Source organism: Cheilinus undulatus, linkage group 21 (assembly GCF_018320785.1).
Source record: "Cheilinus undulatus linkage group 21, ASM1832078v1, whole genome shotgun sequence".
NCBI classification, from domain to species: domain Eukaryota; kingdom Metazoa; phylum Chordata; class Actinopteri; order Labriformes; family Labridae; genus Cheilinus; species Cheilinus undulatus.
Window position 1 is genome coordinate 1,268,793 of NC_054885.1, and position 27,360 is coordinate 1,296,152.

A 27,360-nucleotide genomic window follows, 5' to 3' on the forward strand; every position below is an offset into this window, starting at 1 on the left:
CTTTTAATTACTTTTGATAAATGACAAATTGCGTTGGCACGGCTCCCTGCAAATGCTTAATCAGGTGCTGGGCGGGGTAGGGGGGCGGGTACCGGGGAGAAGGGATTTCTGCTGGGATGAAATCAATGCGCTTTCTCCGCGGTTCACCGGCTGGGCTTCTGGGCAACAGCCAAGCCGAGGCCTGCACCAGATACAGCAGTCAGCAGAAAAAGCAGCCGCTGGAAGAAAGCAGGCATAAACGCGCTGCAAATGCATGCACAGTTATGCACGGGCGCGTGCGTGCTCGCTCGCCACAGTCCGTGTTTTTTTTAGCCAGTGATGCAGATGCACATTCAGGCACAGGCATGCACTCGTTTAATCACTCGCTCTGCAACCAAAATTATCAATTCTCTGTCAGATAACTGTGTTACACAAATGTAATAACACTTCCTCAGAATGAATACAAACCATATGTTCTGTGTCCAAACATGATTACTAAAAGCTCCAGCATCATTTCTGCATTCAAAACCTAATTTAGGGTCACATTTAAGAGGTCCTTCTGTAATTCTAGATCCCTCGTAGTGTGTGGATGCATGAATTGAAGGAAGGATTTGTTTTAGCTACCTCTTATAGAACAAAAGCCATCATTTGTTTACTTTCTGAGGTTGCCAGGTGGAAACCATCGTGCATGCATGGAGAGCAAAAGCAAAAACTTGTACACATCAACAAAAAAAGGCATATTCAGTCTCACAAAATGACACTTCAGCTAACATAATTTGCATGCCAAGGGGCCTTTTAGGTTCATAAAGTGTTGACTTCTTAACAGTTTTTGCATTTTACCATACTGGTGGAGAGAAATTATGGGACAAGAAGTCCAAGAGTGAGGAGTTCAGAGTAGAACTACTGCAGTTATGGTAGCTATACTGATTGTATGCCAGGGCGCTACGTCACATCTGATTTAGAGCTAAAAGTTATGAGTGACTTAAAGCTCTAATCTGTGCCCCCGCTGGACTTTACCTCCTACCCATGGGAGGGACTTGGCAACACTCACCTCTCTGTGAATGTTCACAGGAATGTGTATGAATAGATCGAGTCCAAGTCGGACTGTTCTGTTGCACTCATTGCATCCAGTGTAAAGTTGAGCCTACAAATCAATCATAGCGACAGAAGACAAAGGAGACAAGACTGCCGTATTTACGCCAAGCTGGTGCACTCAGCCTCTGACCAGAATGCTTCCTGGTCATCCAGGATCCATGGATGGATGGATGGATGGATGGATGGATGTCTAAAGTGTAAACAAACATTCTGTGTCTCGTTGCATTTCTTAAACTTAGAAATAAAGGTCATAATAATAATAATAATAATAATAATAATAATTTCATGCAGTCATATCTGCTCCCCTGATCTCCATCTTTCTGCTGTGGTTTTCTGTCTTTGTGCATGAGCAAGCTAACATCATGTCTACTACATCGGCTCTCCTGTTCCCCTTTTTTCAGGCTCTGTTCTTAGCTTGAGTAACAACATTTCAACTTCAACTTTACATATAGACTTTTATGAATGCTCCTCTTCTCTAACTCTGGGAAAAGAATAAATGTAAGTCTTTATGTTCCACATTAACCTAAGCTTTCCTTCGTCCCTCTGTGCAGAGTTCTTCAGGACCTGTGGCAGCAGCAGCGAGTCGAGTGACCCAGCTTCAGCCCGACCGGCTTTACCTGTACATGGAGACCCCCAGCTGGGCAGGTAGGCCTCTTTATTACCCTTCAGCCCCTTGTTACTGCATGAGATCCTGTCTCTAAACTTCCAACGGTTCATACTTCAGGTTTGTTTCTTTGGACTGAGCTGAGATGGGAAAGTTTTCTCCATGTTCAGCTTCATTCCAGCAGAGCTTTCCATCAAAGATTATAATTGTTTCATGAGATCAGGAAGAAGAAAGGCTTGTTGAGAATGAATTCAGCCCTCTAAGAGGGTTTTATGTTCAGCGTTTCCTGCGTCTCAAACCTCCCAAACTTCATTTACAACCATTAAAACAGAGTGTAGATGCGAATGAATCATAATGTGTAACGGCATGGCTTCTTTCTTCTAAATTAAGCTGAGAAAATAAGTTTATGTGCAGAGTCTTTAAGAAATTTAACAAGCAGCCCAAAAAGATGCTCCCATGTGGAAATCTGACAGAAAACTCTGAAAGCATGTTTTTGTCCTCTAAGATGTAAAGGAGGAAGATTTTAAAGGATGCAAACTCTGGTTTTCTGCAGTTACAGATGAGACAAAAATCATCTTTTAAACTTAAACACCATGTCACATGATCAGGGGTTGCTCCGTGCAGCCAAAGCTCATTTCCCATGTTGTGTATTCTAATCACTCACCTACAAACTCGTGGTTTATGGTTTAAAATAACTGAGGGCAACGAAAGCACAACAAAGACTCTGTAACAGACTCCTCTACATGGATGTGAATGTGCAGAGTGACTTGAGATTAATTATTTCTATCTTCAGAGGGCTTTTGGCAGAGAAAGATTAAAAAAAATCACCAGTTCAGATTGCAGTAGGTTATATTGCAATTTAACCTCATTTTGGATTCATTTCTCAGCTTTAGTACGGAGCAAAGTGAGACCTTTGTGAACTGTTGCACCCTAATTTATCACAGTACTAAAAAAAAATGGTGATTACAGCTTCAGTTGGAGCAGTTTCCAGCTGTGTTTAGTGGGAGTTTTGTATTTAATCTCCACTTTTGTGCACATTTCATTAGGAAGCTCTGACTCTTAACTCTCTGGATCAAAACAAGAGAAGATAGAACAAACTGGGACTGTCGCTATTCTTGGTTCAAATAATCGCTAAGAAAACCAGAGAAATATTCAGCTGGGACTGTTGTTGATTTATTTTCATGTTGAACACAATTGTCCACAGCTTAACCTCACCATGGACCATGGTTTTGCGGACCTCCACTGGCCTCCAGTGTGGCTGGGTCCCAGAGACCTCCCCCTTTATCCCCCTTATGAACGGCCTTGTCTGCACTGTTCTTGAATGTGCATGTCTGTGTTCAACCACCTCCAGGTCTAGTGGGAGTCCTGGTCTCTGGCGCCTTTATTTTGGGGGTCGCGGGCTGAAAAGGTTGAGAGCCCCTGCTCTGGAGGAGTAAGTTGGCTCTGCAAAATGTGTGACAAAACTTGACAAAGTTGAAGGGCTGTTGTAATGTCCCTTTAATGCCTTGCATCTTTCTGCAGGAGGGTCATATATGCTGGGCATCCATCCCTTGTTTTCAGCTGCTTTCTGTGAATGTTTATGATTTATACCCCCACTTTCATTCACATTTTATTGGGCAGAGAGGCCCTTACTTTCAGGGTGGTTAGGAAGCTCGTGTTCTCACACGAGGAGCTCCAGAGTTTGAGCAAACGGCTTCACGCCCTCTCGCTGTGGACGCACCGTTACTGTAATATCGCCTGTATGTATGCACGCCTTACTCTCCCCTATCCGGCCATATTGTGCTAATGTGTGCTGGTTAAGTAGCGGAAGACTAGAGAAAGACTCTTATCCATATGCCTGAGAGCCCAGGAGCCGGCGTGATCTCTCCCCAGATGGAGTCCTCTGCCTCCCCTCCCATCCTCGGCGGAGCCATATAGCAGGTGGCAGTGAGGATCAATGGGCCTCCGCCATTACCTCCTCTCCACTTCACATCTCCAGCCTCATCTCCAGGGGGGGCCCGCGGGGCACGCTGCGCATCTCGCTGCAGCACACCGGGAGAAATAGGGACGTTTTCCATTAGTCTAATTGCTGGGTTATAGTTCTATATTATTGCCGTGATCACCACTGCGGCTCGGTAATGATGGACCTCCCGTGCCCCCACGTATAGCTGGTGGGTGTTATGTCTCCCCCGTCACCGCCCATTGAAACTCGGCTTGCAGTGGGTGTAGGAGGAGAGAGAACAAACTTAATGCGGAGAAGAAAACAGCAAAAACAGGGAGAGGAAGAGGGGGAGCTCTTCAAATGTTTTGATGTAAGAGTTTAATCAAATAGCCTCAGCTATTTACATTCTCAACAGGTGCGGCGTTCAGCTGATTTATGGAATAAACACTGGAGTTCTAGTGCTTGTTCATTCGCCTCGCCGCTAAAAAAACTGGCAATATGGGGCTAATTTGCAATAATTTGCTGCTGCTGTGGCCACTGGTTAAGAATGTTTATATAATCATGATATAATAAGAAAAATGAAAATGAGTTTTTCACGCAGTTCAGGCCCTGTCAAACACAGCTCACGGACTCGCTAAATGATAATTACATTCCTGGAGCACGCCATTACATTCTACCCTCTTACACGGACTTTGTTCACGCTAAATGGAGGGAGTGTTATTTTCATTCTGACCCCCCCATCAGCGATTACACCAGGAGTCCTCCATCAGTCAGCAGACGAGCTGAGGATTAGAATGAATTCAGTTGCCCTCAAAGACTCTCCTTTCTTCTTCTGTTTAGAGTATCCCATCAGCGTGGCGTGCTGTCTTATGTCGGAGACGTTGGCGAGGCTTCAGTTCTCTAATCGCCGCAGCATATTTCACCGCTGACCAGGAGATCTCCCACAGGTGGCAGCGTGAAAACTGCTTCCTGTTTTTACTTTTCCTCTCGTATCCTGGACGGCTGTTTGCTGGTTTATTCAAGAGTACCTTGCTGCAGACAAGATGGCCGACATACATCCAATCCCTACCGAAAGTCTCAACCTGAAGTCCGTACGTCTAAGGTTAGGCTTAGGCATTAAAACCCGGGTGGTTAGGTTCAGGGTGAGGTAGTGGGGAAGGTGATGTATTTGAGATCCAGCACCAAGGGTTAGGCTTAGGCTGACAAACACTGGCAGCTGAGTCCAACACCAAGAGGAAACTTCCGCTCTGGACTTCCGGCATGGACTGGATGTATAGCGACGCCCGTGTCGGCCATCTTGACAGCAGTTGGGTCCATCTCGATCTATTTAGTGAAAGAGCATGACGCAGGGAGAGAGGGATGCTGGGAAAATTAAGGACCAGGAAACACAAAATCACAGCCAATGAAACAGGAGAAAACAGGAGAGCCTTTCAGAACGTTTAGTGACAAAAACACTGAAAAACAAAGAGCAAGACGGATACTGACATAAAGCACCAACAAATACACTCAGAACAATCAATAATTTAAAAATATACTTATGAAGTCTACAACAGAGGAGGAGGGTTAACACAAAATCTCAAAAGTCGAAAAAAGTCAAAATTCTGACCTTAATCCCTCAGAATAACTCCAGTCTTTAAATTCTGTTTATGTTTCTCAGAACTATGAATTTATTCTCAGAATTCTTCATGTTAACTCCCTGTTATGACCCAAAAATCCACTCTTTTTCCATCAATATTCCAAGTTTGATCCCAGAATTCTAACTTTAATCTCAGGAGTCTGACTTTGTTTTTTTCTCTAAGATTTATTTTTTGCCTTTATTTGATAGGACAGTGGACAGAGTCAGAAACAGGGAAGAGACATGCAGGAAATAGTGCCAAGGGCCCGATTCGACCCGGGTCGCCTGCGTACATGGCGCACGCCTTAACCACTCGACTACCGGCACGCCAGACTTTGTTTTTTAATCCTGAATGATTTTACCCAGTGTTCTAACGTTGATCTTTTAAGTCTGACTTTAATCTCAGGACTTTTTAGTTTTTAACTCAGAGTTAAATCTCAAAATTCTGACTTCTTTTTAGCCAAAACTCTGACTTTAATAACGTGAATCTGATTTAAGTGACAAAACTCTGACTTTAATAACATGAATCTGATTTAAGTGACAAAACTCTGACTTTAATAACATAAACCTGACTTTAATTTCAAAATTCTGAGTTTTATTTTTAAAATTCTGACTTTTTTAGACAAAAATCTAAACAATTTGACTGAAATCTCGACATTCTGATTTTAATCTCATAACCTGACTGTAAACTCAGAGTTATAACTTTTAAAGTCAGGATTTTAACTTTTATTTCATAATTCTGACTTTTTTTATTCAGTGTTCTAACTCTGATCTTGTAAGTCTGACTTTAATCTCAGGACTTTTTAGTTTTTAACTCAGAGTTAAATCTCAAAACTCAGACTTTTTTTTAGCCAAAACTCTGACTTTAATAACATGAATCGGATTTAGATGTCAAAATTCAGATTTTTTATTCTGAATTTTGACATTAATCCCATAAACCTGACTTTAATTTCAGAATTATGATTTTTATTTCAAAATTCCGACTTTTTTTATTCAGTATCCTAACTTTGATCCTGTAAATCTGACTTTAGATTCTGAGTTAAATCTTTAAAATTAAACTTTTTCAGGCAAAATTTTGACTTTAATTAAAAAATTCAGATTTTAATAGTCAGAATTCTGACTTCAATTTAAGAATTTTGACTTCTTTAACTCTGAATTTTAAGAGTAATCTCATAAATTTAGATAGGAACTCAGAATCATGATGTTAATCTCATATATTTGATTTAAATCTCAGATTTCTGAATCCTTACGTTAGAATTTTAACTTTTTTTCTAAATTCTGACTTTTTTATTAAGACATAAATCTTAATAATCTGATATAAATCTCAAAATTCAGACTTTTTAGTCAGAATTCTGACTGTAATCCCATAAACCTGACTTTAATTTCAGAATTATGACTTTTTTCTGACCTTTTAAAATCAGTTTTCTGACTTTGATCTGATGTTAATCTCAGATTTCTTTTATTTTTTACTTAGAATTCTGAGTTGATTCTTGAAATTCTGAGTTTTTTAGGCAGAATTTTGACGTTCATTTCAAAATTTCAGATTTCAGATAGTCAGAATTCTGACTATAATCTCATGAATCTCTGAATTTTTACTTTAATCTCATAATCCGACTTTAACCTAAGAATTATGGGTTTTTAATTTGTGACTCTGTTAATCTCATCTATTTGATATGAATCTCAGAGTTCTGAATCTTTAAATGAGAATTTTGACTTTTTTATTCAGACATAATCTCACTAATCTGACTGAAATTTCAAACTTCTGACTTTTTAAAGTCTGAATTCTGACTTCAATCTTATAATCTGACTTCAATCTTTAAAGTCGTTTTTCTCGGTGCGTTGTCTTTCAGTTAGAAATCTGGCGCTAATCACAAAACGGGGGAAAAACAAGATTTCAAAGGAGGAATATGAAATGAAAATGATAATATTGTGTCTTACGGTGTTCCAGAGGACCAATCAGAAAAGAGAAACATGAGTAACGTGGTCACGTGTGTTCTTCATCTTGCTGTCTGACGTTTGGAGTTTGTTTTGGAGGATCCCAGGCTGGACTGGTAATCTGGCGTATCTGGGACAGGTTCAGAGCGGGCTGATGCACTTTTAGCCTGGTGTTATTGAGTTTTATTGTCATGATGAAGTTTATTCCTGTGATCGTTCTAATGTTTACTCTCCACCTCTGACAGCTGTAACGGCTGACCTCCCTCCACTGGTCTCTGCTCTTTATTTTTCCCTTCCCGTTGTCGAGCTCTCTCTTGTTCCTCAGACGTCGGCGGAGCTTCAGCTCCTCCGTCTAATCGCTGCTGAATATTTCAGCGCTGACCTGTAGCTCTCCCCACAGGTCGCCTCATAAAAGCTACTTCCTGTTTGTGGATTTCCTCTGGTATACTGTACGGTTGTGGCGGACTATCTCGCTCCTGTTCCTTGGAAGGAGAAAATCCTCGGCCGTGATTCCTTCTGTTTTTTTCAGGTGCGAGTATTGATCTCTTGCCTTTGCTGCGGGGGCTTGTGTTCACTTAAAAGGCCCACTGATGTAGCAGAGCTTATTAAACAAATAGGCCAGAGAACAAGGCCACAATGGCTTTGAATCATGGAGGAGGTTAGCCGTCTTAAAGCGGCGCCATATCAAATATGAAACGCTCTGCTAACAAGGTGTGTAATCTATTTTAATCAGATCATATTTTATGAAACAAGGAGAGGCTTGAACTTAAGTAAGTGAGAAAGACGGGGGTTCTGGGAGGGAGGGGGGGTTGTATTTTGAAATTGAAAGTGACGGCCGGGGACCATGACTTGATTTTACATGCATGGCTTTATAATGAAGCCCCGCCAAATGGTCAGTTATGGTTACGTTTCGGGGGAGCCGGCGCCCGGCTGTAATGGGAGGCTAATTCAGGGCCCATGGCGCCCTGACAGGCTGCGGAGCGGAGCTGGAATATGGATAAGGATGCACGTCGGAGGCTCGGGGCCTGAAGGAGAGGTCTGTGTTTGTCTGCAAATTGCCGGGTTGCCTGAGGATATAACGGGGTCAACAGCAGCGCGGCGTACTTCCCCGAGTGTGCACAGCTGCGTCGCAGACATAAATATGATACAGAAACACACTCAGGCAGACGATACACTCGCTAACTCGCTCAGAGTGACTCGCAGGAGCGACTCCATGTTGTCATCACAATTCAGGCCATGATCCTTCTTATTTCTCTTTACGCTGGCACGCTCTTTTCAATCACCTCGCTTCTTTTTTCCCTCCTCTTGGACCATAAATTGTTTCAGATTCTGTGACACCATGAATATATGAATATAGATAAACTCCCCGGACCTTAGGAAGCTCCACTAGTCAGCCGAGGTAATGGATAGAGATGTTATGTACCGCTCAGGGAGGAGGCTTTTTAATAATCTCAAGAAAGCATTTAACTAAAAAAAACCTGTTAGTGTGGGTTTTATTTTGAAGTTAACAGCGTCGTACACTTCCTCTCTCCTGCTGTTAGAGTAAATAATCACAGAGAGAGATTATTGATGCAGCTCTGGGAAGCAACGCTGTAAAAAAAACACACTTCACTGATAAAAACAGCCGAAACTTAAAAGAGACTCTTCTTAGAGAAGATTGCTTCAGACTGGAACCACAAAATGGCCAATAATGGTCTCAATGTCCCCTTAAAGCGCTTGTTTTTCAGCTGACAGGCTCAAATGGTTAATCTAAGAGTGTGAGGAGCGGATCCCTGCAGAGACGGACGGTTTGGTTGAGGTAGGATTGTTTTTAACATCGTGGGCACCAGACTCCGCTGGTAAAACTGCAGGACGCTCCAGCAGCCGCAGTTTTACAACCCTGATTAGACAGGCATCTTCTGAGTTATTGCATTTCTTTGCCTTGAGATTGAGCGGTGCCCAGGCCACGGTTTAACCCCACCTCCGGCTCAGCGGCAGCTGGGATTGGCTGCAGCCCCACATGACCTCATGAAAGGATGCATGGCGTTTTAAATGATAGAGCACAAAAATGTGCAGACAAGCATCAAGCATCCTGCGGGGTGGAACGCTGGTGGCAACGCTACAGTCAGTAGAAGTTTTAGAGCTGGGCTTTTCAAAGTGTGTGAGAGTGAGCCTCCCCTAAGAACTGATCCCTCCGGTGGACCCCCACCCACAAAAAGGATTCAAATAAAAAAAATAAAATAAAACAACATCTCAAACATTTATGTCTAATCTTTAAACATTTTTAACATTCATATATTTTGGATATTTTGGTTTGCAAATGTCCTTAAACATCTGCCTTTCCCTCTTATTCAGTTATAATGCCATTAAAAAAATACCCCCTTTTTCATATTTGTTTGGGCCATTTTACAACTTCTTTTTGCTTCTTTTTCCCCATTTTTTCCCTTTTTAACCTTTTCGCCCATTTAAGCAACGTTTCATCATTCAATATCCCTTTTTTCCATTTTTTTGTGACGTCTTTTTACCAATTTTTCCTAAGTTTTGCCAATTTTATCCCATTTTTGCCACTTTTTGTCCATTTAAGTGACCTTTTGTCATTAAATACCACCTGTTTCCTTTTTTGCGCAATTTTTGCCTCTTCTTTTTGCCATTTTTCACAATTTTTTGCCACTTTTTGTCCATTTAAACTACCCTTTGCCATTACATACCACTTGTTTCCTCTTTCTTTGCCCATTTTTGCCACTCTTGACTGCTTTTTTGCCCATTTAAATCACTTTCCACTCATTTTTTGTCACTTTTTCTCCCCATTTTCACCCATTTTTTGCTGCTTCTTGACTATTTTTGCCACCGTTAACCTATTTTTATTGCTACTTTAACCTGTTTTTTCCTCTTTTCACCTCTTAGATTGTGTCTCTTGCAAAGGTATTTTCAATCATTTGGCTCTTTGGTTGAGTAACACTGCTCTATAAGTAACTCTAAGTCCATTTAGCTCCATGCACAGCAGAGGTTAGCAAAGCAAATCACCTTTTTTCTGGTTTATGGCTCGGCGCCTTCCCTGAAGCTCTGTGGCGCCCCCCAGGGGAGGCCCGCCTCACACTTTGAAAACCACTGTATTAGACTATCTAAACCTGTTATCTGTGCATAATCAGGACCAAATTCCAAAAAAGTTGGGTCACTGTGTTAAATGTAAATAAAAACATAAGCAGATAATTGTTGAATCTTATAAACCAATATTTGATTCACAGTAGAACACAAACATATTAGATGTTGAAACTGAGACATTTTAGCTTTTCATGACAAATATGAGCTCATTTTCAATTTGATGGCAGTTCAAAAAAGTAGGGACGGGGCAACAAAAGTTTGAAAAGTGAGCACTGCTAGTGAAAATCAGCTGGAGCAGCTTGTTGCAACCAATCAGGTTATGCGTCTGAGACCAGTGTTATCATATATGACAAGAAGAGACACAGGTTAAAATGCTGATTAACTTTTGAACCCTAAATCGGAGCCACTTCCTTTATTTACCTCTAGAAAATAACTTTTGCTGTTCTAGTGATGCTATCCACGCCTTCGTAGCTCTTATGGATGACTTTCTAACAAGCCTTGAACTTGGGTGACTTAGCCACCATATTGTTTTCCTACAGTGGTTGTCACATGGGCTGTGACAACCAGTGGCAGGCTGTTCCATCATGGCGCCTTGCTTCAACAAACTGTGGACGTCTTAAAAGCGGAGACGGCCTAAATAGCTCATAATTAAGACAAAGAGAGGGAGAGGGTTTCTGATGTGGCCCTCTGTGTCTCTGCAGACAGGAAGTGCTTTGAATAACAGCTCAAAAACAGCCGATTCAAAAGAGTGCAAGGACTATTTTTGTAAAAATGTGGATATTTGAAGACTGTTTGTCACAGAATGATTATTTTTTTCCCCTTTTGGCCCCCAAGAGATGGGAGTTTGTGCAAAAAAAGTCACTGTTTACTGTGTGTCACACATAACAATCTTTGAATTTAAACTTACGTTTTGCTTTATCTTTGGTCTTTACAGGCCCATGACTTTTCAGAAATCCAGTGACATTACTGCTGCAAAAATATTTTTAAACTCCAGGTTGTCCTGAAGAAAAGGTGATGTTTAGAGCTTGACTTTGGTTGATGTTTAAATACCTTTATAAAGAAAACTAAAAACCCGTATGTGGACAGGATCCTGAAGCACTACCGTTCCTGGCCCAAAGCTAGTCTAAAATGGACTGAGGCTGCTTGGAAAACTGTTCTGTGGTCAGAGGAAACAAAGCTAGTCTAAAATGGACTGAGGCTGCTTGGAAAACTGTTCTGTGGTCAGAGGAAACAAAGCTAGTCTAAAATGGACTGAGGCTGCTTGGAAAACTGTTCTGTGGTCACATGAATCAGGAGGATTCTAGACTGTTAATAGTAGAAGTGAGGATGCTACACGATGGTAAACTTGTCCCCGTTTCTACATCTTTTTATTGAGTGCCCCAACTTTTTTGGAATTGGAGTTGAATAAGCTTAAAAGGATGACATCATCTTTTAAGATGACATCATCTGTGATGCTGATTAAGTAATGTTGATGAAGCTGGGGATGTTGGGGCATATTTCCTTCATATTTTTGCCAAAATTGTTGTAAATAGTTGGCAACTTTTGTAAAAGTGGGTGGAACTGGCGAGGAGTGAGGGTTTAGTTCAACAAAGGACAGTCAGGTTAAGGGGAAGATTGTTGGTTTGTACTTCAGACGTCACAAAAGCTACGTCCATACATGATTGATCAGTGAATGAGACTCTACACACCCAAACCACAGAAATTCAGCAGCATTAATCCTCTGTAATCATCATCTCTATTTAACTAAAGATGCACCTGTCATGTTTGGTCTCTTTGCCTCCCTGTGCATCGTGTTGGACCCTCCTGATATCTCCATGTCTGTGGTCTTAAACGTTCCCAAGACCCGTCCACCATAAACACTACAGGGATGATGAGGAAAAAGAGAGGAGGGGGAGGAGAAGAGGAGGGCTGCCTGCGTCTTTAAAAGCTAGATGGAGTGAGGGAGTGGGGCGGACGGGTGGCTGGCAGGATTGTGCTGACGGCAGGGCTTTGGTTCAGAGCATGCCCATTAGAGGGAGCCATAAATCCTGGGCTCTCTGGGCCGGGCTGTGTCAGCAGTCCACTGAATGAATTGATTTTAAACGCCACTGAAAAAAAAGAGAAAGTGCGAGAGAAGGAGAGAGAAAGAAGGGAGGGAGAGAGAGTGACTATTTAATTCACCCTCCGCCAGAAGCCCACACCCCCCGTTCCACCCCGCTTCTCAATTCAGGACTGAAAAGGGGGAGGAGAGAAGTCTAGAAACACTGAAAGTGTCACCAGCAACAAGCCCAGGGCTACGCGGCCCCCACACGTTTGATTTAAACAGGAGGGAGACGTACAAACCAAATACATAATCTCACATTCCATACAGCATTTGTTCTCTCCCACCCCTCTAATTTTTCCTCTCAGCCCTCTCCTTTTATATCTCCACAAGAGAAATGAGACAGATCGTAAAAAAAGAGCAGAAAAAAGCAGCGTGGCTGCATTTGAATTTCAAATGTGTTGGATTTTGAAATTGATGTATGTGTTTATTCATTTACGAGCAGCATCCATGTGTGCATGCATTTATATGTTATCAGCAGCAATGAAACGCCGCGTAGCCCGCCCCTCTCCCTCCCGTGCCCCCTCGGCTTTGTTTCAGAGAAATATGTCTGCAAACAGACGTGCAGGAGGGCCGGTATCAGGCCGCCGTACTTTAATGTAAACACATTTAGTATCTGAGCCAACTTCCTGTTTGTCACACTTTGAAGCAACGCCGTGACACCGCCGTGTACGGACCTGCTGGCGTGTCCTGAAACACGACGGTGAGAGCTGATACCCTCAGAAACAGTGAGCTGTGCTACAGAGAGAGAAGCTGCAGCAGAGCGGGAACAAAAAGCTCATAAGTGAGTGTTTAAAACAGGGGCCGGACTCTGGATTCAGGTCTAACCCGAGGGCCGAACAGGGTCACCATTTAACAAAACTGTCAACCTCATTTTCACCAGAGATAAAATAGAAAAAAGCTCTGATGATAAATCATTGGAAATTCAAAATAGTAAAAATGATACATTTAAAGGCTCAAATCTGAGATTAAAAATCCAATTATTAATTCAAAAGACCAGAACACTATGTTTAAGATTTAAAAAATTATGTTTTTAAAGAGCAAAACAAGGAGAGAGTTAAAAATCATAAGTTTGAAAGGTCAAAATATGACATCAAATTAGAAATCATGAATTTAAAAATCTAAATATGACTTAAAATTTAAAGTTATGTATCTAATAGCTCAAAATATGGGATTAAAAAGTCAAAATTAGGATTTGAAAATGTAAAAATATGAGCTAGAATTCAAAATGATGACTTAGAAAGTTTGAAATATGATTTAAATTCAAAATTGGGAGTGTAAAATGTCAAAATATAATATAAAAGTAAAAAGTATTAATTTAAAATGTCAAAATATGAGAAAAAAATTGAAACCATGTGTTTAAAATCAAAATATGGGATTAAAAAGTCAAAGCAAGGAGTTGAAAGTGTCAAAATATGAGCTAAAATTCAAAATGACTTAAAAAGTTAAAAACATGACTTAAATTCAAAATTGGGAGTGTAAAACGTCAAAATATGATATAAAAAGTATACATTTAAAATGTCAAAATATGACATAAAATTTTAAATTGGGAGAGTTAAAGGTCAAAATATGATTAAAAAAAGTAAAAATTATTCATTTAAAATATCAAAATATGAGAAAAAAAATGACTCATATGTTTAAAGTCAAAATATGGGATTAAAAAGCCAAAATTAGGAGTTGAGAAAGTCAGAATATGAGCGAGAATCCAAAATGATGACTTAAAAAGGTAAGACTGATTTAAATTCAAAACTGGAAGTTGAAAATGTCAAAATATAATATAACAAGTAAAAAGTATTAATTTAAAATGTCAAAATATCAGAAAAAAGTGAAATCATGTGTTTAAAGTCAAAATATGGGATTAAAAAGTCAAAGCAAGGAGTTGAATGTGTCAAAATATGAGCTAGAATTCAAAATTGGGAGTGTAAAAGATAAAAATGTGACATATTAAGTCTAAATTATGAGTTGAAAAGGTCAAAGCATGAAATGAAAAGTCAGAATCATAAGTTTGAGTCGTAATCTTGAGATGCAAAATTATGAAATAAAACACAGATTCATTTGTTTTCCCCCACATTCTTGAATTTTTATGAAATCTTTCGTACTCTCTAGTTTTACAGATTTTTATGACTTAAATATATTTTAAATAATTGAGTTGAAGTTTAGAATTTTATACAGGAGGAATCTGCAGACCTCAGACTGGTGGGCCAGTTAGAAGACAACAATGATATGATCTTACGGCTGAATATAATTGTTCTCTGGGCCGGATTTGACCGCGGGCCTCGAGTTTGACACCTGTGGTTTAAAACATGTAAAATCTCAAATGTCAGGGCCATCTCAGTAGAGGGAAAACGACTTCTCTGGAGTTTTAACACATACAGACATAAAGAGAAAGGACTCTAAATGTTCACTACACAGAAAGTCTGCCGGTGTCCAAACACCCCATGAAGAGAAATTTTCAAAATTTGTCAGCAGATGCAACAGAACCCCTCTCTCATTCTGCCTCTGTTTTGGTAGAAGATGTTTACTGAAATAAAAGCTGAAGACAGAGCATTTTAAGCATGCATCCTTGTGTTCTTTTACTCCCAGGCCACCTAAATAGAGAGGATAGGAATTCATTTGAACACACGACTTCTATAAAAACATTTTCAGAGTCCACCAAACATCTCCATCCTGCAGCATTTTCCAAATGTGTCTGTGCACATCTAAGCAGCAGCTAATGCTCGAGCTTTTGAATCCTGCAGCAGAAATGAAGCTTGAATAGATGCAACAAAGAACACTCTTTCAAGTTCACTCTGCTTCTTCATGTTTTAAAGATTTTTGGCTAGTTTGCTTTGTTTTAGAAAGGTAGAAGTGGAGATATTTACTGGAAAAGGCAGAGTTTTTTATGCAACATCTCATTCTTTGAGTCATTCAATAAAGAGAACAGGACTAAACCGAGCTCTGGACTCGTGGAAAAGAAAGGTGAAAGGTGTCCAGTGTCCCCCAAACATCCCCATCATGCAACAATTCCCAAATTTGTATTTGCACCTGTTAGCAGCGGCTAATGCTTTAGCTTTTGAATTCTGCAGCCAGCAGGAAGCTTGAGCAGATGCAGGAAAATCCTAATTCACCTGAACTCTGCTTTGTCACGTTTTAGAGATTTTTGTCTGGTTTTAAGAAGCTGGAAGTGTTGAGATAAGACATTTCTCTGCTGCTGGTAGGAATGGCCAAGGTAGTTGATAATCCAGTGATTTAAATTACAGTTAGCATTTAGCAACACAGCACCAAAGAGAGAAATGTAGCAAGAAAAGCTCAATCAATGCAGCTACGTAGATCTACACTTATTGACAAGTTTATCAGTATTGTTTATTTCCTATATCTCACAGATTTGCTGATTCTATCTTAAGTTTTCCCTTATTTTTTTTCCACTTTTCTGTGTGTGAATAATGAGCTTTAGTTTGTCACTGAACATGTGAATCTTGGCACGATCCCGTACCGGGGTATTTAGAGGTTTTAAACTAAACAGAAGTCATTATCTGTGTGATTCTCCTTCCATTTTTATTTGTGTTGAGAAAACATGAGAGTGACACAAAACGCTGCACTGCTGCACGTTAGTGAGGCCCAAAAATAAGATTTAAAAATGAGGAAACTTTTGAGCAAAAAGAGAAGACCTGCCTTACAACTGGTTGTCTTCAACCTGGGAACAGGCCACAGATGAGATGTTTAATCTGAATGATTATTCTGCCTCTTCTCTCCCTCCTCTCTACTTTCTGTGTTTGCACACCGCCCTGCAGTCTCAGGCCCTTATATGGGTATAAAAGGGTGTTTATCTGTTTATCTAATTAGGAGAAACATGCACAAACCTCTGTTTAGAGCCCTGGCATTCATCAACTTCAACCCTGCTAAGGTTTCTCTGAGAAACTTTAGGAACAAAATTAAGAAAAATTGTAGGAGCTGATTGGTTGATGGGGTCCACGCTCACCTGTAGCAGGGATGCGGACTTTCAGGATTAGACCTCGTATGTCAAACTCAACGTCTGTGGGCCGATTCTGGTCCAGCACGCCATTTTATGTGGCTTGTTAGCACTTCCAAAGATCGTCATTTTTCTAATTATAAAATCCTAAAGCACTGAACATTAGCAGATACACTACATTTCCCATAATGCATTGGGCACTGAAGGTGTCATGCCTTTCTGACAGTGGCACAGAGGCTGAGTGATGAGCATTAACATGAATGCAAAGAAGGAAATAAACTCTTCTAAATACTTTTCTGTGCATCGGCTCGTGTCTTCTACTCATTTTTAAAAGTTTGATTTTTCACCATCCTTTGAATCAAATGCATTTCAAACATTTAGTGTAGTTTGCATGTGTTTTCTGCAAAATAACTGACTTGAATGCTCAGATGCATTAAGGCCAAGTGTTTTGAAACTAATAAATACACTTTTTTTGGTTAATGTCTAAATAAAAGTGAAGTTGCATGGTACAGGGAGGACTTAATCGCCACTTTTATGTCCATATTTTTACATTTTGGCCAGCAGTTGTGGACTCTCAGTGGCCACTTGGGCATCTGGACTTCTTCAGGGCTTTTCTTTTCTTTCTTGACCAGCCATTTTCTGACTTTCTTTTCCTGGCGCTGGGCAAGTTGCAAACATTTATCAGGTTATTTACTGCTGAAAAAGTGATGAGAACCACAAAGTAAATGTGCCTTTACACCAAAACACTTTGCAAGATTAGCTTGAGGCTAATTTAGCTAATTGGAAGGAGTGGAATCGAGCGGAAGGAGCAAAAATTTGCCTGAAAATGTCTGTGTTTGAGTCTCTGCATCACGGAGAGACCGATTAATTTATGAAGACATTTGGTGATGGTTATTTAAGAGGGGAAAACAGATGTGGTGGTGATTCTGGTCTTGATATGGATTGATACGAAGCGGAGGGAGGAGCGATCGGGTGTTTGGATGTGGAAGCGGTGCAAAGGGGGGGGGGGGGGGGGGGGGGTGGTAGTGTCCTCTCTGGCTCATTACGCTGTTTAAAGAGCCGGCGCCTGCGAATCACCTGCCCAGCTCCACGCTTCAAACAAGCTCAGCCACCAGGGATCATACATCAACTTCTCCACGGTTCTCCCGGCTTCACTTTTTCACTATTCGCCTCCCGACACACCACGCTCACATGTACGGCGAGCGTGGGATAGCACCGCCAGCTGAATACTGATGTCACGCCTTCCACAAAAAGAATAATAAATTAGTAACAAACCAGCCGCGTGTTGTTGTGCATGTAATCATACATTTTATTGAACGCTTCCAGTGGATTTTGCAGCATCCCAGGCCCGGTTTGTGGCCCCGGCATTCCCCATGCATGACTCTGCTCCGCACGTAAAAGTACACTTTCTCATGCCTAATTACCCACGGGCTAAGGCATGAGGACGACTGGCTGTGTATTACTACAAAGATTGCGAGGATATTTCACTTTGAAAAATGGCAAAGCACACAGGACTAAGGGCTTGATTACAAGGAGTGGGGCACACAGCCTCTACATCTTCCTTCCCTCATTTCAATTATGGCTGACTGGAGGCACGGCGCTGCCACCATCCTCAAATAAAACTAAAATATGATAAAGCTGAAATATCAGGCCCGGGACCGCTCCCAGCCTCCAGCCATGTAAGGCGCAGATACCCGGCACGTAATTACAACATTTGCCAATATTTTTTTGACGGGAGTTTCAATGTGGATGTGAGCGAAAGGGGGGAGGGACGGCGTGAAGAGCATTCATGGCACATGAAAAAAGGCACATTTCATTTGGCCCTTCCCTGTGGATAACAGCAGACAGGCCTGCATTCAGCTGCCGCATGTGAAAGTGTAGGATAGCGGTGTTATTTTTAAGCTGCAGGATCATTACTCACGTGAGATGCAGAGCGACGAGATCTGCTGTCATAACAGAGGACGGCGAGTGCTGGGAAGAGCCTGTCGTTTCCTGTTCTATGACACTGATCATCAACTGGTGGCCCGGGGGCCATGTCAGGCCCCCCAAAGCTTCCTGTCTGGCCCCCAAAAGATCAATAAATTTAGAAAAGGAGGAAAAGAAGATGTTGTGGTTTTAAGAATATCCTTTGGTGTTAAATGTCTGCAGCTGTTAAATCCATTACAAAAATGACTAATATTGAAACAGTTTTGGACTGACTTGAAATTTGATTTGTTTTCATGGTAAATATAAAAGCAATTTTTAGTAAATATTAAAAAAGGGGGGTTAAGGTTTGCAGAAATGTTGCCAAAATGTCCAGATGAAGTGATGAAAAGGGGTCAGACAATATCAAAAATAGGTGCTAAGTGGCAAAATGGGTTGTGGAGTGACATAAGCAGACTCAAATTTGCAGGAATGTGCGACAAATGTGCCAAAAATGAACAAAAGTGGCAAAAATTATGCAAAAAGTAATAAAAAGTGTTAAAAAAAAAAGCAAAAATTGATTAAAGTGTGCTACTAAAGGGCCAAAACATGCAGAAAAAGTGGTTTAAAAGGGATTAAAATTGGGTTAAAGAGGCAAAAATGGAGAAAAGTATCAAAAATTGGTTAAAAGTGGCAAAAAATATAACTAAAATAAGTATTGAAAAGGTGTTAAAGAGTGGCAAAAGGAGTGATAACTGACAGGAATGACGCAAAAAGGGATGGAAGAGTGGTAAAATGGGTGAAAAGTGACAAAAAAATGGTATTAAAGTGGCAACAGTGCTGCAAAAAGTAATGAAAAAGGGTTAAAAAAAGTGGCAAATATCGAAGAAAAGTGGCAAAAATTGTAAAAAGAGTAACACAAAGGGAGTTAAACATGCAGGAAAAGTGGTTAAAAAAGGTTAAGGAATGGCAATAAATTGGTTAAAGGGGGAAAAAGTATCAAAAAGGGGTTAATAGTGTAAAAAAAGAGTTAATATTAGTGCTAAATCACAACTGGGGAGGGCCCAGCCAGTTCTGTTGTCAGGCCTGCTGCATTATAGATAATCAGCATAGATCTCACTGGTAAAGACTAAAAATGTCCTGATCCAAATACTACTGCAGTCATATTTCAATCGGACCAAAATATTTATTTAATTTTTGTTTGTGTGAAAGTCCGGCCCCCAGAGTTTCTGTCAGGACTAAATCTGGCCTTTGTGCAGATGTACTCGATGAGCCCTGCTCTATGAAATAAGCAGCTGCACACTAATATTATCTCTGTATTTCCTGTAATAGAGGGCAGAGAAATACGCTACAGAGCATGCTCTTCATTCAGCTCATGTTTGCCCTTTTAAAAACCGCCCCTCCACGACCCCCTGCAGCTGGAGGTGATGCACGACGTGGCCGATTTCTCACCATGACGCCCCCAACAAGGCGGATCTCCTCTGGTGCCCGGATTCCTCGATGGCCTCGGCGCTCCAGGCGGCCGCGGTCCGGCCTCCGTCACGTCAGTGTTAATAACGGTCTGGCATGCTCACCGTGCCGTCTTTGACACACGGGGTCAGCGCTCTGCAGATCCGGGGGGCTTTCACAGGAAATCCCAGCCAGCGTGGTGCAGAGTTTCAGAGTTTCCCGCTTCACAGGGAGCATGAGAATGAATGCGAATCGACAGGAGGATTCGCATCCAGGGTAATCTAACTTAGCACATTTTGAATTTAAGCACTAATTGCTCTGAGAATAGTCAAGCTTTGTTTGTTTGTGTGGAGCTACAGTTTAGAAGATTTGGAGATTAAATTTAGCAAAAACACATATGTTTATGAAACGTGTGCTGTGGGATCTGACATGTCAGCTCTCTGCTGAGCCGTGGGAGAATTCTGTTTTTATCAAGAGTCTCTTTTGGATGCACAGCACCAGCGTGGCCAAAAGCAGAAGTAGAATTACTTTTCAGTACTTTCTTTATTGTTTTTTGGCTTCTAGATTAAAAAATAAAGGAAGAAAAATCTAAAGTCCACAAAGTTAGAGGTACAGGATGCTGGATTTCTGCACAGAAATGTCCACATTAATAGAAGAAAGGCTAAAACTACGTGTGTCAACTATGTGTCACAGCATTAGCAGCAACCTTGATAAAAGTGAAAATTCTCAATTCTTTGTGTGCATGCATCTCAGTGGGAAATGGTTTGATATCTGACAGTTCAAACTGCATCCAGAGGTGGTCTGAGATGCCTTCATCCAGACTGGACTATAGATGCACACGTTAAAGACTGTCCCATCAGCTGACTCTGCTCTGCAAGTAAAAAAAGAAAAGCACTATCCAAACTCCCTCAGAGCGATGGGAATTGAGGCTCTTTTTTTTTAGAGAGCACGATTATTTGTCCCAGCCCGGTAATCAGAGAAAATCTAGCCAGATCTTAAAACCAGCTCATTCATGAACAACCCTGGTAACCTGACTTGAATTGAGCATTCATTTCTCTATAGTCAGCACGCCACAAGGTTTATTTGCTAAATAAAATATCGCCATGTCCTTTAGTGGCATAAGGGGGTTACGATGAGCCCTCTAATCTGATAATCAATCAATCACTCTTTATTTGTATAGAACTGTTCATGCAAAATAATGTAGCACAAAGTGCTTTACACACAAACAAAATAAAAAGACAAATACATGACTCCACCCTCCCCACCCCTCTCCCTCACCCCGTAATCCAAACACACCATTTGCAAGTGTCATAAAGCACTTTTGAGCAGTCAGACGACTAGACGAGAGTAGGACTGGGAAATTAATCGCAAATTAGATTAAATCGCACAATGGCCTGCTGCAATTTAAAAATTGCAGGAGTTGCAGTACTTCTTCTGAAGTTTGTCAAAATACCAGTTTAATAAATCAACTTTTGCAGAGATTTTATCCACATTATGCAAACATTCAAGTGTCATTTTCTAAAGTGGTTCACAAAAATCCTCCTTATGATTTATGTATGGTTTTCTTCATCAGAATGAGTGACGTAAAAATGCTAATGTCCTTAAAGCAAACGGCATCACATTTTCAACAACAGCTAATTCTAAATAAAACCGATGAAGCCTTAACCTGACACGCCAGATGGATGCGTTTCAACCATCCATCTGGGAAAGCTTCAACAGGAAACGTTTGAGAAAAGGCAGAGGATTTGAAAAAAACTCTGAGTGTGATTGGATGAACGTTCTGTCTGTCACATCTCTACGGGCCAATCAGAGCAACAAAGCATGTGACGTAGCCGCTCGCAAGCTGCACATGCGCAGCTACTGAGGAATAACATGAAACATGGCGACTGTAGACATGTCAGTACTCGACTTTTGTGGTTTTTGAAAAGAAAACAACTCACTGCTGTTCTTTGTTCTTCTTTTAACAAAGAAATGTCGTCAAGTTCTGATAAACTGGCGCTTCAGCAGCATCCACGCTAATCTCTTCCTCCATAACTGCACCAGCTCTTGCTGCTGCTTGTTTACATCATGACTCTGCTGCGCCTGAAAGTACCGCCCCTCGTCTCTGATTGGTCCTGTCACTTTCTAACCGGGCCCAAACGGTTCAGACAGGAGCTTTGAAGATGGATTCACCAGGGAGAAACAAGGAAACGGGCGTATCCATCTGCAGGTTTCTGTTTAGCTTTTCTGTGGAGAAACTTCTCTGGTTTTTACAGAATGCCTTTATTTTGAATTCTTCCTGGAATGGTTCCAGTTTAAACTGAGTCAGCTCACTTGTAGGGAGGTTTATTGAGGTCAAATTAGAGGCAACACTACCTGCAAACCCCTGGCAATGTGAACAAAACAGGTTTGGACATTGCCGACACCGTAAGCTTGTGCTTGACATCTAAAGAAACAAAGAAATCCATGTATTTTAAATTACTTGCACTTCCTTCATCAGTGGATTTGCACTGGGCAGCTTGTACTGATACATCTGTTGGGAGGAGTTGAAAGAGTTTTCCCTGTTGGGGGCGGGGCATTTCCATTCAAATGAAGTCCAGCAACTCCCCTCTTAGATCGTCTGAGACTGAGAGCGATGCACAGACATGTTTATCTTTGCAGCTTCTATGCTGAGCCCTGCTGCTCCTATGAGAAAACAATGGTGGACCTTAGTGCAAGTTTAGCATGGTAGCCATGGAAACCAGATGAGGGGCAGATATCACTAAGACAACTCTGGGACTATCAGATGCTGTGTCTTTAGACACAGGCAGGCTGATTTCACAGGCTGTGGGTCGTTACAGACTCCAGAAATCCAAATTCTGAAAGGTGTGTTTTAGTAAAAATGACCCTGTTTAAACACATTTGAAGTAAATTTCTTTTTGTAGTTTCTGGAGAAGATGATCCATCATTTCCTAGATCTGATTTTGCTCATTAAATGTGAAAAACAACTTCCTCTCTTTCTCCTGCATGATTTACTGGACTCCGTCACAAGAGCTCTTCAGATAAAGAATCTCAGTCTGGCCGTTTTGTTTCTTTTTCTCTTGTTGTCATTTTTTATCTCGGACACTTGAAGCAGCTGCTTTTCAAAGCGAAGGAGGAAATGTTTTTTTTTTTTTCTGAGGGAAGGAGCCTCTGCAGCAGAATCAAGAACAATTCCGCCCCTTCACTCGCCACAGTGTGGGGGATTCAATCAAAAGCGTGGCCTGTGACCTGTTCTCGGAGAAACAAACAGCCAGCAGAGTCTCCGAAGACTGAAGCCATCAGAGGAGGGCGGCCTGTGTGTGAGCTAAATCGTGGCACCTTTCTGAAAGCTTCCATCATGGAAAAATTGTTAGTTGTCGCAGTGGAGAGTGACTAGCATGGCGGTACATTGATACATTGATGCAGTGAATGCCTCGGACAGTGCAGTAAAAGTGCTGAGGTTGAAATTAAGCTGTTATCTCTGGCATGTATCACTGGGGAGGCAAGAAGCAGTGGTGCAAAGGCAGCAGCCTGTTTGCTTTACTGTTATTGCCTCTGCACGCCCGTCCCCGTCTGACTCCCCTCTCCGGACGTTTTAAATGCAACACTAACTTTCTGCATCTTTAATGTTAAGATAAACTTAATTAAAATAACGGCACGTTAAATTTCTGCATCGATAAAACATTATCACCCTTACTGAAGGAAATCAGTGTCCATCCACAAACACAGAAGACCATCGGTGAGGAGATTAGTGTCCTGATCCACCACGCTGTTCAACAAAGAAAACATTCAAAAGTTGCTTTAAAAAGTGGGAAAAGTTCCAGTTTTGGTGTAAATTTTAATTCCACCATGCCACTTAAAGGGGCTCTGGTGCATAATCAGCAGCTTGTTAGTGGTTTGTTCCCATTAAATCTACACTCTCCATCGTTTAAAAGCCATTCTGAGCTGCACTGAAATCACAGGGACTTTAATAATAACACAGCAAACAGCGTCCTCTTACAGCAGTGCAAACACAAATTTGCACTGAGAACAGTATTTCACTTTTGCATCAACTTTTAAACAAATGAACTACATTCAGAAAGCTTGAATGGTGTCACTGGGCTTCATCATCATTACCAGAGGAGCTCTTTGAAGTGTAAATATTACTTTTATTCTGTTTTAATGTCCAAATTCCTGCACCTTTCCCCTCACTTTTAACATAGACAGCACTAATTCTAAAAGCAGTGCAGAAGTGTTTTCACTGCTCCGTTCTTAATTCTTGTAGTCCCACATAGAACCGTTTAAACTGGGTGTGTTTCAGCTGCACAACGGCTGTGTCAGGGTTTGATTTTCATTCCAGCGTGCCTGTTTTACCACAGCACCTTACACCAGCAAATCCAAGGAATAGAGGGCTTGCCATTTTTCCCCAAGCCATTCCTATCTCAGCCAAAGAAGACATGAAAATGAACAACAGACGGCCGTATGCAGCTTGATTTGGCACAGTGGTTTTTAAAGTGTGAGGTGGGCCTCCCCTGGGGTGCGCCACAGAGCTTCAGGGGAGGTGCGGAACCATAAACCAGAAAAAAAGGTGATTTGCTTTGCTAACCTCTGCTGTGCATGGAGCAAAATGGATAAACTTAAAGTTACTATAGGGACTATGCTATAGAGCAGTGTTACTCAACCAAAGAGCCAAATGATTGAAAATACCTTTGCAAGAGCCACAATCTAAGAGGTAAAAAGAGGCAAAACCAGCTTGAAGTACCAATAAAAACAGGATAAAGGTGGCAAAAATAGAAAAAAAATCAGCAACAAATGGGTGAAAATGGGGAGAAAAAGTGGAAAAATTGTCAGAAAGTAGCAGAAATGGGTGAGAAGTGACAAAAAAGTGAGTGGAAAGTGACTTAAATGGGCAAAAAAGCAGTCAAGAGTGGAAAAAATGGGCAAAAAAGAGGAAAGAAGTGGTATGTAATGGCAAAGAGTAGTTTAAATGGGCAAAAAATGGTAAAAAAAAAAAGGCAAAAAATGGGATAAAAGTGGCATAAATTGGGAAACAGAGCAAAAAGGAAACAAGTGGTATCAAATGTCAATGGGCAGCTTAAATGGGTGAAAAGCGGCAAAAGTTGGGAAAAAGTGGCAAAAAAACATCGCAAAAAAAAGAGAAAAAAAAGGATATTTAATGATGAAAGGTAGCTTAATAAATGGGCAAAGAGGTGAAAAAGGGCAAAAATGGGATAAAAGTGGAAAAAATGGGGAAAAAGAGGCAAAAAGAAGTTGTAAAGTGGCCAAAAGAATATGAAAAAGGTATTTTTTTAATGGCATTATCACTGAATGAGAGGTAAAGGCTGATGTTTAAGGACATTTGCAAACCAAAATATCCAAAATATTTTAATGTTAAAAATATTTAAAGATTAGACATAAATGTTTGAAATGTTGTTTTATTATTTTTTAAATTTGAATCCTTTTTGTGGGTGGGGGTCCACCGAAGTCCAACATTTAAACCACTCATCAGATGAAAAAAGTGACACAAATATTTAAAAGCATTAATTTTGTGTTTAAAATGCACAGTTTTGGAGTTTCTGCGGGGAGATTGAGGGGAGGGGAAAGCAAAGATGCTGGGTGATAACTGGCCGCTCAGCCTGCCATTGTTCCCAGTTTCACCCACTGAGATGGACAATAAGAAACACCTCAAACGCCACCCCTCCCCCGGCACATAACTACAGCTGTTTCTAGTTATCACCTTTATCAACAAGCCCCAAGATGCACCCTGCAGCCAAGAAAAGTAGAAGAGACGATGAAGGAGCGGCAAGAATTATCAACAGACTTGGGAAAACTTCAGGATCACTGGACAGTGAAAGTTTGATGAAGGCGGATTTCCTGTGGGAATATTTTGATGAGCATCACCAGTCCGATTCAGAAGCTTGGTTTGGGTGGACTTTATGTAAATGTGGCCCTGTTGTTCACGCCCATTACCTGGCCTGCCTGAAGGTAGGAGAAGTCCTGAAACTTTGAGCCTGGTTTTCTCAGAACAAACAGAAACTAGAAGTTAACATTCAAATGAACATTTCTTTGTAAAATATGCTGAGATTAAGGTGTGTGATACACCATTAGAAAGCTTGGAATCTACACTTTCATACGTGTAAAAACTCAAAAATGACCTCGGACAACTTGCAGGAGTTTTTTACCAGCTTTGGTCACATATTTTTGCTAGAAGGACGGAAAATGTGTATTTTGCATAATATGTGACCTTTAAAGGCTTCTTACTTCTTCTGGGGGTCGTCAGCCCCGCCCACCATCATCACTCGACTGAGATGATTGGTCTGGTGCCACCATGAAGTTTGCCACGTCTGCTGGTGAAGTCAGTGCATGGGGTTTTGGCCCTGAGCAGCACCGATACTGGATTTTAAAGGAAGAGTTTTCAAATTGTTCGTCTCTGTGGTTCTAATATCACAGTAAAAATGCAGCAGAGATTAAACACAGTTTATAAATTCCTCCTGATCAGATAGGCTGTAATTTGTCTGCGATTGTTCTCCAGCATTAAGCAGAAAGAGGGCGTTGTTTTGTCAGTGCAAGCAGAGAGCAACAACTTTCCCATAGAGCCTGATTAATCAAAGACTAATTACTAATTTCTCATCTTCAATAGGGAAACTCTAACGAAGCAATAACGGGAAGTATTGTGCAAAACTTTCAGAAGGACTAGCACAAACACTTTCATGAGCTAGAGGCTATAATGGTCTCATTTGTTTACAAGCCAGGTAAACAAATGTATCACAATTAATTTGACAATGATGTATAGATGTTCAAAATGCTGCACATAGCACCTTTAAAAAAGCCTTTTCAGTGCAGATTATCATAAAGCAGACAGTGAGTAATCCCCCGCAGGCTGAACAATTGGTAGATGTGACAGAGCACGGTAATGACCAGAATCAACAGATAGCAGGCAGATACCATCCCTCTCCTGTTTTTTTCCTTCAAACATGAAGGGCATTATGTTTCTGGATCCATGAGATAAGTTTGCTCGTTAAAAGTTCAGGGCACTCGTACGTCATATTTGTCTTCCCCGGGTGCGGCGAGCGGGGGGAACATAGGTGGAGGTGCTGGTTCTTGTCACGCCGCGCTGACAACCCCATGAGTAATCTGGCGCATGATAAACAGAGGGTCGAGGTGTCACGGGAACACCTCAGCGACTGGCACAAGGGTAATTACTCTTCCTGCGTGGGTGCAACTCAAAATTTTTGAACCTTTTCTTTCTCCAATCATACTTGATGGATTGAGTGGAGGAGGGCGATCATCTGGTTCTTAGCAGGCTCACTGAGCGTGGTAGGCCTCTGTTGATTAATGATATCTGCTGCAAGTCACCAAAAGCGGAAATTAAGTATTTCTGTTTAAATGTAACATTTGTCTCCTTTGCTGCTGTTGAGAAAGGCATTTGTCAAAATCCCCCGGCTTTGGCGAAAGGTGGATTTCCTCTGGGAACGAGCTGGGAATTACTCCCTACTCTCACATTAATGGCATTCAGTGTTCCTGTTTTATTCCTTGAATCTACTTCTCGCCCTTTCACCCTTACAATGTATTCTGAATAAGGAATGGCTCGCATTTGAGAACCACCAGCTGTGTGACACTTTAGGAATGTTGTAGATTTCTCCGGAAAGACGGAGGGTGACCTTGGTGATTGCTGATGGCTAACCCTGACCCTTGACCTCCTAAAAACTGGTCTGTGGGCGCTGTTTGCCTGATGTAGAGGAACTATTTAGCCTGAGTTATGCTTCTGCATTGAAACTTGCTGTAAATCAGC

General features: G+C 41.2%; 1 protein-coding gene across 2 annotated transcripts in view; it reads left to right on the forward strand.

Annotated features, from left to right (window-relative positions):
• LOC121503884 (RNA binding protein fox-1 homolog 3-like) overlaps positions 1–27,360 on the forward strand; it is a 679,192-nt gene that overhangs the window by 264,529 nt on the left and 387,303 nt on the right. For both annotated transcript variants that reach the window (XM_041778468.1, XM_041778467.1), the window contains one exon: positions 1,626–1,719. In XM_041778468.1, the coding sequence (XP_041634402.1) occupies positions 1,698–1,719 (22 nt within the window). In that variant the 5' untranslated portion in view covers positions 1,626–1,697. The remainder of the gene's footprint in view (positions 1–1,625; positions 1,720–27,360) is intronic.